Source organism: Oncorhynchus nerka, linkage group LG10 (genome assembly GCF_034236695.1).
Source record: "Oncorhynchus nerka isolate Pitt River linkage group LG10, Oner_Uvic_2.0, whole genome shotgun sequence".
Taxonomy (NCBI): domain Eukaryota; kingdom Metazoa; phylum Chordata; class Actinopteri; order Salmoniformes; family Salmonidae; genus Oncorhynchus; species Oncorhynchus nerka.
In genome coordinates this window covers 32,125,236-32,137,684 of record NC_088405.1, presented here as the reverse complement: position 1 = coordinate 32,137,684, position 12,449 = coordinate 32,125,236, and the positions used below count along the sequence as shown (strand labels likewise).

At 42.5% G+C, this 12,449-nt stretch overlaps 1 protein-coding gene across 2 annotated transcripts in view; it reads left to right on the top strand.

Annotated features, from left to right (window-relative positions):
• The window catches only part of ttc27 (tetratricopeptide repeat domain 27), a 129,366-nt gene that overhangs the window by 72,337 nt on the left and 44,580 nt on the right, over positions 1–12,449 (top strand). For both annotated transcript variants that reach the window (XM_029669520.2, XM_029669521.2), the window contains exon 10: positions 10,893–11,006. In XM_029669520.2, coding sequence (XP_029525380.1) covers positions 10,893–11,006 — 114 coding nt within the window. The remainder of the gene's footprint in view (positions 1–10,892; positions 11,007–12,449) is intronic.

Here is a 12,449-nt window from a genome sequence, read left to right as displayed (position 1 = left end):
AGGAATTCTAAATCAGGTGAACAGAAGGATTTGAGTTCCTGTATGTTTCCTTCATCACACCATGTCTCGTTAGTCATGAGGCATACGCCCCCGCCACTCTTCTTACCAGAAAGATGTTTGTTTCTGTCGGCGCGATGCGTGGAGAAACCCGTTGGCTGCACCGCATCGGATAGCGTCTTCCCAGTAAGCCATGTTTCCGTGAAGCAGAGAACGTTGCAGTCTCTGATGTCCCTCTGGAATGCTACCCTTGCTCGGATTTCATCAACCTTGTTGTCAAGAGACTGGACATTGGCAAGAAGAATGCTGGGGAGTGGTGCGCGATGTGCCCTTTTTCGGAGTCTGACCAGAAGACCGCTACGTTTCCCTCTTTTTCGGAGTCGTTTCCTTGGGTCGCTGCATGCGATCCATTCCGTTGTCCTGTTTGTAAGGCAGAACACAGGATCCACGTCGCGGAAAACATATTCTTGGTCGTACTGATGGTGAGTTGACGCTGATCTTATATTCAGTAGTTCTTCTCGACTGTATGTAATGAAACCTAAGATGACCTGGGGTACTAATGTAAGAAATAACACGTAAAAAAACTAAAAACTGCATAGTTTCCTAGGAACGCGAAGCGAGGCGGCCATCTCATATGCCCACTGCTCTGTGTTCGCACAACTGTTCTACTGTATATCTGACCATTAAGAGTTCTCATGAAGTCACAGATGTATTGTCGGATTTGATTCATTCGGGGTAGCTCTGACATATGCCCGCTGCTCTGTGTTCTCACAACTGTTCTACTGTATATCTGACCATTAAGAGAGTTCTCATGAAGTCACTGATGTATTGTCGGATTTGATTAATTCGGGGTAGCTCTGACATATGCCCACTGCTCTGTGTTCGCACAACTGTTCTACTGTATATCTGACCATTAAGAGAGTTCTCATGAAGTCACTGATGTATTGTCGGATTTGATTAATTCGGGGTAGCTCTGACATATGCCCGCTGCTCTGTGTTCGCACAACTGTTCTACTGTATATCTGACCATTAAGAGAGTGCTCATTTCACATGGCTGACTTGTGGTGAGCATGCTGGCCCTAAATTATCCAAAAGTGCCATGCATCACCAAGATGGATGGGTGCTCCTCATTGCTGATGGAAGAGGTGAGTTCTCCTCCCTTACAATGTAAAGTGCTTTGAGGTCCAGTGAAAGAGCTATCTATACATGCCATCCAGTATTATTTTCATTCTAGATTAGAAAGCATCTTGGTTACAGTATGTTTGAGACTGCTGAACAGCGTCAGGGATAGGATTGAGAAATTTCCCATGCTCATGTCTGGCTGTTCCCTAGACTTCTGAGTGTCAAAGGAGTTGGCATTAATGCTAGACTATTATTTCATAAGTCTTCAGGGCCAACACAAGTAGATGATTTTAGGGGAACATTCGGAATTCTCAGTCAATAGCCAAGAACTGAACTTTGCCTTTGATGTTTGTCTATACTCACAGCGGGTCAAGTTCACCAAGTTGGACGGGCTTTGAAGGTAAACTTGAATGTGCTGTCGTTGGAGACTTGGGGTTATCTATATTTTTGGAGATGTAGCTATCTGGATTACTATTTTGTGTAAAATCTTACTTAGTCCTTAACAACAAATTAGTTGTGAGTAAGCTAACTCTGAATGCTAGTCCATTTCCACAGTGTACACGTCAATATAATTGCATAATCATTTTGTTTGAGCGTGTCACCCGTTTGATCTATTCTAAATACTTTCTAAACATTGAATACAAATGACAGAAGACATGAAGTAAATCATGTCATAAAGTTATGCTGCTAGTCTAAAGCCAGTCTTTGCCAGTCGAAAGCAGTACTTCAATGTTTGATATCTGTCTTGCAGCTTGTGGAGGGGCGTTGCCGCCAGGTGCACCGGTGACCATGGTCTGCTCATTAAGGGACACTCATTACTCATTTGGGGCAAAGAGTTTCTGCTCTAGTCCAGATCTTTTCAGTATTCTGTATGTACATGTCTGCATCGTACAGGTTGAGTGAATGTATCTAAACTCTCTTATGTAGAATAGTTTACTTTGCTAAGTGTTTCCTTTCACCTGGTCTCTGCCAGTGACTGGAGGGTATAAATGCTTTGGTGTAGAGCATCATGGGTGTTCAAAACTGCCGACTGTCTCTGCAGGAGTTCGTTAGTTCTGAGCCCTAGGGGCTAGTCAGGCTGATCTTCAGTCTTTATATTTCAGATGTCTAGTCTATAATTTTCATTACTTTACTTTGAGCCTTGTCCAGCATCTTGTTGGATGAGTTTTACATTTTGTAAATACCTGCACCTACTCCAAGAGCCTTAAAAAATAAACCATGCACTGGATCTTCTGTTTCCTGCATCGTTCACCGACGCCAGACAGCGCGATCCATCCTTGGCAAGTAGGAGGGCCTACCATCCACCCTTACAAGTTGTTTTTATAGTGTCATTGCTCTCTGTTTGCTAGCCGAGGCCATTGACATGAACCTATTAAAATGGACCAAGATCTTTTCAACCATTTCGCAAAACGACTGCCTTCTTCCCCTAGACTGCATTACTGTCACACACCTATAAACCAGGGTCTGTTTGCGTCACCTACCTTACTGCTGCTGGGGGGCAAATCAGTACCATGCATCCAGCTGCTGCGTTAGCGCGCCTTTTGAAAAGGCTTTAATTAAGGTAATAACACAATGCAGGCTGCTGAGCAAGTCCCCTCGGTTTAGTGCTTTGGGTTCCTCTGCAGACTCCCCAATGGGCCTGGGTCTCTGGCCAGCTGCTCCACCATGATTTTCAGCTTTTGGAGTTCGCAGGCAGGGGATGTAGTGTGAGGCGGTTGTCCAAACAAGCTCAGCCAATAATACGGATGGATCTTCATTTGAAACTGCACTGCCTTACCCTATAAATCTGTTTGCCATTACTCTTTAACTCAGGACCAATACACACACACCTACATCTTTTGGTCAATTGATTTGATGTACTATTCTGCATTTGTTGTTTGTGAAGATATTCTAGAATGTTAATATAGATTGATATCAAAAAAAATTCAGGCTATTCCTGGACAATACTGACATGCGATTCATAGCCCATGTTGAGAAGATGCTCTAAAGCCCATTGCTTGTTGGTGATGGGTTTAACTAAACATTCTGCATCATCATTTGCTTTCAATTATCCAATGATTTATGGTTACTACCTTCTAGCGGAAGGACTGCATAACAATGACTATTCTCTGTTGTGCTAATGTCCCATTTGAATGCCATTGTGACTTGTTTACCATTTACAAACACATTTTGGATCGTGATTACTGTTCACCTTGCACACAACGTAGTTCATGGTGCTTTATTCCTGCATATTTGTTTGTTGCTGCAACTTTATGATATAAATCAAATGCAGGCCCATTGCCCAACAAACATACGATTCAGAATAGTCTATTCTCTACAAATGACCCAGGTAAAACATTTTTATAGGCATAGCCTTATTAGCATTTCAGGCAGTTAATCATTTTTATAAACAGTACTTTGCAGTTTCACAGGTGTTTCAGATACTGTCACCAAGATGTCATCTTGGTTGAAAAAATGAGTTTGATCACGTGTGGCAGTGTGATAAGATCATTGAGGCTTTGTTACACTAGTGAAGCAGTGTTGGTGAGGCATATTGGCTGACCTCGCTCTCCCCCCTCCATATTACTTTACTGATGAGCTTAGATGATAGAGATAAGATTGCGCAAATATGGGAAGGTGGAAAAGGGCTTCTTAGCGGCCACATTCCACCAGGCTAGGACCATGATCCCAATCACACAGCCGTGTCAATGCAGGTCACCTCCATACTGGAGACCTCATGACCTTAGGTGGGTAGGGGCAGTGCAGTAAAAAATGTGATTTGCTTGGTTTTTTGTTTTTGTTTCCACACTACGGTCGAAATAACACTGAAATTGTGAAAATTCTGATAATGCTCTTTTAGTGTAAGACCTCTGCTATCTGCCAATCAGGGCTGTGTATGTAAATATATTTACATTTGTATCAACACGCCTACACGATCATACTGAGCATTTTAATAACAAAAGCAGGCTCTGGGTAATAAATGATCAAAAACATATATTTATTTTCATGAATTACAGGGATGTTTTAGACAGTGACGACATCAAAAATACTGCATGGGGGCTATAAAGCCTTATCTGAGATGAGACAACTTTTCAATGGCGATTAAGCTTACCTTGTATATCTGATCTTGGCTTGAACAAAAGGAAAGACGAAAAAACATTCTCTCCTGTCCATTGGCTTAGTTAGCTTGGTCCTTTCTCATTTTCTCAGCCTTTGTCAACCAACATAGTCAATATTAGGGCTTCCTGGGTCACTGAAATGATATATTATTGAGTTGATTATTGTTGGCAATGTATTAAACTTACATACTTGGACTTTGTAATATTGCAGCTTGTACTGTACCAATGAATACAACCCTGCATGTCTGTGATCTTAATCAGGCAGCTTTGACACTGTTAAAAGCTTTAAAAAGGGCCAGTCTTATCCATTTCCTGTCTGGTTTTAAGGGTGTTGTGTATAACATTTATGATGTTTTTGTCGTGATCCCATTCCATATTAGTGATTCTGCAATGGTAGTGCTTCCTTTTGAGTTTGCCAGATATTTATTTTTGGCAACTGTTCTTTAGAGCCACACACACCCTCGGGTCAGTGTCAAAAGTGTTTTCCTGATGTCAGCAAACTAAGCCTGGGCGACATGGCCTAAAACTCATATCTCAAGTTTTTTTCTAACATATCGGCAATTCACGATATTTATCTAGTTTTTTTTTTAATGAACGTTTTCTCTAAGATTTGTTGTACAATTTAAAGGTAAAATCCACTGCATTTAAAACAGTTACCAATAGTCTAATGAATTCAGAGTTTGTAAAATGTTACCTAGGCTGAGTATATGCCTTCCACAACCATAATGAAAATAGTTGTACCTGCTCCTTTTTTATATATATTTTTGCATTCACTGAAATGGCTTTCAGGTCTGTCTATAAAAATGCTATTTTTTTGTTACACATGTAAGCAGAGCCACGCATAATGCACATTCACTAATAATGCAGCAGGCATTATATTAATTTAACACAGGTCTTATAAACAATCTCTCAAGCAGAAGCCTACATGCTCGTGAGTAGCCAGCTAATATTTATATTTCAAGTTTATCTAGGGACATTTTCACAAGCTCTGAATTCGGCTAACAAGGCAAAAAAGTTAAATTATTATGAACACAACCTGTTCTCCGTTTCCAACTGTTTGAACAGCATGCTAGCCTGTCCACTTCGTTCAGATGTTTAAATCAAGTTGCATACCTTATTTCTCAGAATGAGAACGAGTTGCCAGTTCCTTATATAATAGTTTTATGCTTATTGCACATTTATAAAAAGACTAAACAGCTCGTATAACAATCTTTATTTGACCAAAATGCTGCTAGCGATATGTGGTACTGTAATGCGTGATAAACTGAGCATTCATTTTCCAGAATTAATGTTTATTGGTACATCCATTTTAGTAGTGTCTGCTCTGCTCGAAATTTGAGTTGAAACATGAACAAGTTATGATTTGAAAAGTTAACTTCTCTATTACACTAAAATGTCTCCATCTGTTTCGGTGTCGGATTCTGTTGGACCAAACCTCAAATGCAAATAGCGAGTTGAAACCGTTTGTCAGAGAGGAAGAAGTGATCTCTCATCTGCTATGAGTGGTAGGGGGAGGGGCTCGGGACAAAGAGGCAAAGTGAGAGGTTTCACATTCACCAAAATCTGTCCAAAATAAGCTCAATGTGTTTCTATGCGCTTATTCTAAACCTTGTCACCACCCTTCCCGCCTCTGGGATAACCACTCCCATGGTTACATGCCGACTAGACTGGGCGTCCGCCATTTCGCGGTCTAGTCAGCATTTGGCGAACCACACCAGACGTGATCAGGACACACAGGTTGAAATATCAAAATGAACTCTGAATCAATTATATTAATTTGGGGACCGGTTGAAACATTCATGGCAATTTAGCTAGCTAATATGTCCTGGGATATAAACATTGGGTTGTTATTTTACCTGAATTGCACAAGGTCCTCTACTCTGACAATTAATCCACACATAAGGGTAAACTGAGTTTATTTCCAGTCATTTCTTCTCCTTCAGTCCTCTTCTTTGGACTTCATATGGCGGTTGGCAACCAACTTTAAGGTGCATTACCACCAACAACTGGACTGGAGTGTGGACCTCAGTTCATCTTTCAATCACCCACGTGGGTATATGTTCCTAAAAACCAATGAGTAGATGGGAGAGGCGGGACTTGCAGCGCATCAAAAAATGTAGACTTCCGTTGACGCACGCGAGCAGTTTGGATTAAATGATTGAATAACATGTATGTGTACGCTTGTGCACGTAACGTGAGCGCTGTGGTCCTTCATAAAAATACAGAACCTCGATTCTGCGATACAAGCATTTGGAATATCACGCAAAAACGTCAATTAGAATTAATCAAATTAATTATATATACCACCCAGCCCTACAGCAAACCCGTGGGAGTTATCATGCAGGGGCCAGGGTAAGACCCAGACTTGTTTTCTTATATGGACAGATGTGGCAGCCTGACTTGTTACATCACGTAACTCAGTAAAGGCAGTCTACAGTGAAATCATGGCTGGGATAGGGATAGGGATAGGGTTTGCTTTGTTCTGCTAAATGCCGATCTCCAATCTGTCCTTTGCCGCCCACTGAGGGCTACTGGGAAGGGTTTCGGAAAGTGGTTGAACTGGAAGTGTTGCCATAGCGACATGGATACGATGTGAGAGGAGGGTGACTACATCTTACATTGTTGTTTCTCTGGCCCCATAGGAGGAAGTCACTTTGTGATAATCGTCTCGCAACTTGGCATGGAAGTTGGGGGGGTGGAGAGAAAGAGAGGAGAGGCTTCCCATGGGGGGTTCTGTTCTAACTATCGTCATTTAGGCATTCACTATACCCCTGTCTATACACCACGATACTGATGCCGCTATTATTGTATTTCTTACCTTCTGTTTTCCATACATCATACTGCTGTACTGTTCAACCCATGGGCTCTGGTGATATGTCTAGTGGAAGATGGGATGTCTTGCCTTGTTTTTCTATCCCAGGCTGATTTCGATCAGGTCTCAAGTTCTGACATGGCGCAGAGGCCAGACACTGTATAGCCAGGGGAAAACACATGTTGACTCTGCTCAGAGGAAGTGAGCTTGTGAGAGACGAAAATATCCATTTGCTTTGCAGCTAAATATGTCACACATTGTTCCTGTGTGGAATTTTACTGATCTGCTTCTTCCCTAATGGGTTATTATTATACTGAACAAAAATATAAACGCAACATGCAACAATTTCAAAGATTTTTACTGAGTTACAGTTCATGTAAGGAAGTCAGTAAATATTTTTTTAAATTCATTAGGCCCTAATCTACGGATTTCACATGACTGGGAATACAGATATGCATCCGGTTGTCAACGATACCTTAAAAAAAAGACTGGGGCGTGGATCAGAAAACCAGTCAGTATCTGGTGTGACCACCATTTGCCTCATGCAGCGCGACATCTCCTTCGCATAGTTGATCAGGCTATTAATTATGGCCTGTGGAATGTTGTCCCACTCCTCTTCAATGGCTGTGCGACGTTGCTGGATATTTGCGGGAACTGAAATACGCTGTTGTACACGTCAATCCAGAGCATTCCAAACATGCTCAATGGATGACATGTCTGGTGAGTATGCAAGCCATGGAAGAACTGGGACATTTTCATCTTCCAGGAATTGTGTACAGATCCTTGTGACATGGGGCCGTGCATGATCATGCTGAAACATAAGGTCATGGCGGTGGGTGAATGGCACAACAATGGGCCTCAGGATCTCGTCACAGAATCTGTGTCCATTCAAATTGCCATTAATAAAATGCCTTTGTGTTCGTTGTCCATAGCTTATGCCTGCCCATACCATAACCCTGCCATGGGGCATTCTGTTCAAAATGTTGACATCAGCAAACTGCTCACCCACACGATGCCATACACGTGCTCTGTGAGGCTGGCTGGACGTACCGCCAAATTTTCTAAAACGATGTAGGAGGTGGCTTACGGTAGAGAAATGAACATTGAATTCTCCTGCAAGTGGTCTGGTGGACATTTTTGCAATCAGCATGCCAATTGCACGCTCCTTTAAAACTTGAGACATCTGTGGCATTGTGTTGTGACAAAACTGCGCATTTTACAGTGGCCTTTTATTGTCCCCAGCACAAGGTGCACCTGTGTAATGATCATGCCGTTTAATCAGCTTCTTGGTATTCCACACCTGTCAGATGGATTATTTAGGAGAAATGCTCAACAGGGATTTAAACAAATTTGTGCACCAAATTTTTAGCAAAATAAGCTTTTTGAGCATATGAATAATTTCTGAGATCTTTTGTTTCACCGTTACGTGTTGCGTTTATATTTTTGTTGTAGAGTTGAGCACTGAATTTGGAATGTTCTCAAATAGTTACCCTTTAAATTGCCAAGCAACGGCATAGGAATGTATTGGAAAAGCAACATACCCTTACCAGCTTTCTCTTTTATCTTTTCAGCTCGAACTTGTGCTCCTCTTGGCATCCTTCCTAAACTCTTTGTCTTGAGTCTCACAAAGGTCCCTGCTAGGAGAGGGAGGACAGGACTCTAACAATATAGACTTGTCAAAACTCCCCAGGAAGCAGATTTTTTTTCTTTCCTTTCCTTTTTTATTTTATTGGATTTGTCAATTTGTTCCCCATATGAGGATTTGTTACCAGCCATTAGTATTCGCTATTTCACATACACGACCTCCCTATAAACCATACTACATCTATTGCGCTCTGAGGAGATGGTGTTCTCACCTCCTGCCTCACTGGTCCCTAGGAAGAGGGCCCCTTCCCTGAGGGACATGTGCAAACACTACCCTCTGAGGTTCCAGTGGGCTTCAATGTACTGTATGGGATACACCCAGACTGTCTGCCAGCTCCCTTCCCATCCCTCCTCTACTGGGTAGAGGGGAACACTGGCTGGGCAAACATCACCCGGGACCTGCTCTCTAAATTTAAACACCGCCTCCCGCTCGCCACTGGCGGTGACACATTCCTACTGCATGTGTGTCCTACACAGTGTCTCCTACACAGTGTATGGAAGTCTATTTGTTTTAAGGTCAAACATTATTTTTCTTTTTTTGTTGTCTTTGTGGCATTTTGGTCTATTTACAATGTACACTAGATGTTGACTTTGTATTCAAAGTTATTACACACGGTCAATACGGATTCCCTGTAGATGTTACAGCCCAATCCAAATCTTTTATTTAGTAACATACCGGTATAATGTGAAAGGTCAAGTAATGTTGAAATGCCTGCTCACCCACTGCCTCCCTGGTCTGTCCTTTGGTAGACAGACAACCTCAGTCCTGTGAGGCAAGATGTACTGCCGCTGTAGCAGGAAGGGGTCTCCACTGACTCCACAGTGAGTAATGTGCTTCCTGCCCCAGACAGGAAATGGGACTCACCTCGCACCAAACCTCCGTCCTTGCTCACACCAAACAGACCCCCCTCCCGTGGGCCAGAGGGGTATACTATGTTCCGGGTTTGAGTGAGGTAACTTTGGTCAACTCAGGATAACCGGTCATACGAAAGTGACTCACCTTTTAGACAGGTCAATTTCTATGGCAATGAATCCTTCAGAATGAATAACTTGGTGCTAACTCCATTTATCCTGAATGAAGTGTCTAAGCCATGAGGTGAGGACCAATGAAATCAGATACCCACCCTCTTGCAAAGGTGGGTATCATCCTTTATTTGAGCAAGACAACTGATGAAATTTGACTGCATTTGCTTTCCAAACTGTACGTTTTTCACGCGATTGTATTTAGAAATTTGTGTAAGGCAAATGACAACCTCAACCAACCATAGACATAATTTATAATCCATAGATGGCCGTTCCCATTCAGGTTCAAGTCAAGACTGGCAGCCATTGTTAGTGTAACCATGAGTTTAACAGTCAAATTGCCAGGGTAAGAGGTTCCAAAACCCTTCGATGGGTTACATGTCTATTGCCACAACGCAACAAGCTGTTTCACAGATAGGAGCATAGGCGTGGGGAAAAAGGTGCTCGTGCATTGATAAGCGCACCAAAGACTGCATTGAAAAGTAATACAATTAAAAAAGACGGCACTTATAAAATTCTATTTCACACCATAGCCTGCAGAATTTGCAAGATAACCGTTCATTCATTTTGATTTCGGCACAAATAAAAAATGTTGCACTGACTTTCCCATGGATTGCTGTTTCAGCGTTGTGTCAATAGAGTTTGGCACAGTTACAAGCCTGCTGGAGTTAGCGGCAGGCAGGCAAGTAATGTCCACCGTCGTAGTAAGGATGAAGCCGGTCCTGGAATGTGAAGCTAACTGTAGCTGGCTAGCTTTATAAAACCTTGTAGTATCTAGCTTGCTTTGTAGTATACCACTTTGGTTGGAGTGAGAGGGCCTCATCAGGTTTACCTGCTCTAATGTACTGGGTTTCCTGTACCTACCTTTATTCCCATGGGAAGTCCTAGTGATGTCATAAGAGCGTCCTAATTTACTAGTTCTTATGCTTTAGTCAGAGATTACTGTTTTTGAGAAACAAACTATGTAAAAGGCTAATTTTAAAATTCCATGAATGTTGAAGATGTCAAACATATAGCTATGTATTTCTGTACGGTATTATGCCAACTATTCCATGTATTCCTATTTGTGTGCCATCACTATCTGAGAGACCTGACTATCCCTTTAATCTGAGATTGATGTTCCTAAAAGTCCATAATGAAATGAAATTGTCTTGAATCTCCATGTCCTTACTGGTCTTTCTTCCCTCTCCCTGCAGTGCATATTGTCTCAGCCCAAGTTCTGGGCGGTGGAGGTGACAGCACTGTGTCTAAGGACCAAGCTGGAGAAGGGCAGCTCTCGGCGGGTAGAGAGGGCCATGATGCAGACACAGGTAAGAGAGATGAGGGGTCGCATGGGGTAGATTTCAACGAGATACTCTATGCCACACTCATGGTGAACGTCACTATTGGAAGCTCACATCTCAAGTCTCAGGTACTGTACAGTCGTGGCCAAAGGTTTTGAGAATGACACAAATATTAATTTCCACAAAGTTTGCTGCTTCAATGTCTTCAAATATTTTTTTCAGATGTTACTATGGAATAGTGAAGTATAATTACAAGCGTTTCATAAGTGTCAAAGGCTTTTATTGACAATTACATGACGTTGATGCAGAGTCAATATTTGCAGTGTTGACCCTTCTTTTTCAAGACCTCTGCAATCCGCCCTGGTATGCTGTCAATTAACTTCTGGGCCACATCCTGACTGATGGCAGCCCATTCTCATGCTTGGAGTTTGTCAGAATTTGTGGGTTTTTGTTTGTCCACCCGCCTCTTGAGGATTGACCACAAGTTGTCAATGGGATTAAGGTCTGGGGAGTTTCCTGGCCATGGACGCAAAATATCAATGTTTTGTTCCCCGAGCCACTTAGTTATCACTTTTGCCTTATGGCAAGGTGCTCCGTCATGCTGGAAAAGGCATTGTTCGTCACCAAACAGTTCCTGAATGGTTGGGAGAAGTTGCTCTCTGAGGATATGTTGGTACCATTCTTTATTCATGGCTGTGTTCTTAGGCAAAATTGTGAGTGAGCCCACTCCCTTGGCTGAGAAGCAACCCCATACATGAATGGTCTCAGTATGCTTTACTGTTGGCATGACACAGGACTGACGGTTTCGCTCATCTTGTCTTCTCCGGAAAAGCTTTTTTCCGGATGCCCCATACAATCGGAAAGGGGATTCATCAGAGAAAAATGACTTTACCCCAGTCCTCAGCAGTCTAATCCCTGTACCTTTTGCAGAATATCAGTCTGTCCCTGATGTTTTTCCTGGAGAGAAGTGGCTTCTTTGCTGCCCTTCTTGACACCAGGCCATCCTCCAAAAGTCTTCGCCTCACTGTGCGTGCAGATGCACTCACCCTTGCCTGCTGCCATTCCTGAGCAAGCTCTCTACTGGTGGTGCCCCGATCCCGCAGCTGAATCACCTTTAGGAGATGGTCTTGGCGCTTGCTGGACTTTCTTGGGCACCCTGAAGCCTTCTTCACAACAATTGAACCGCTCTCCTTGAAGTTCTTGATGATCCGATAAATGGTTGATTTAGGTGTAATCTTACTGGCAGCGATATCCTTGCCTGTGAAGCCCTTTTTGTTGCATAGCAATGATGACGGCACATGTTTCCTTGCAGGTAACTATGATTGACAGAGGAAGAACAATGATTCCAAGAACCACGCTCCTTTTGAAGCTTCCATCTGATCACTCTTCATAACATTCTGGTGTATATGCAAATTGCCATCATACAAACCGAGGCAGCAGACTTTGTGAAAATTAATATTTTTGTCATTC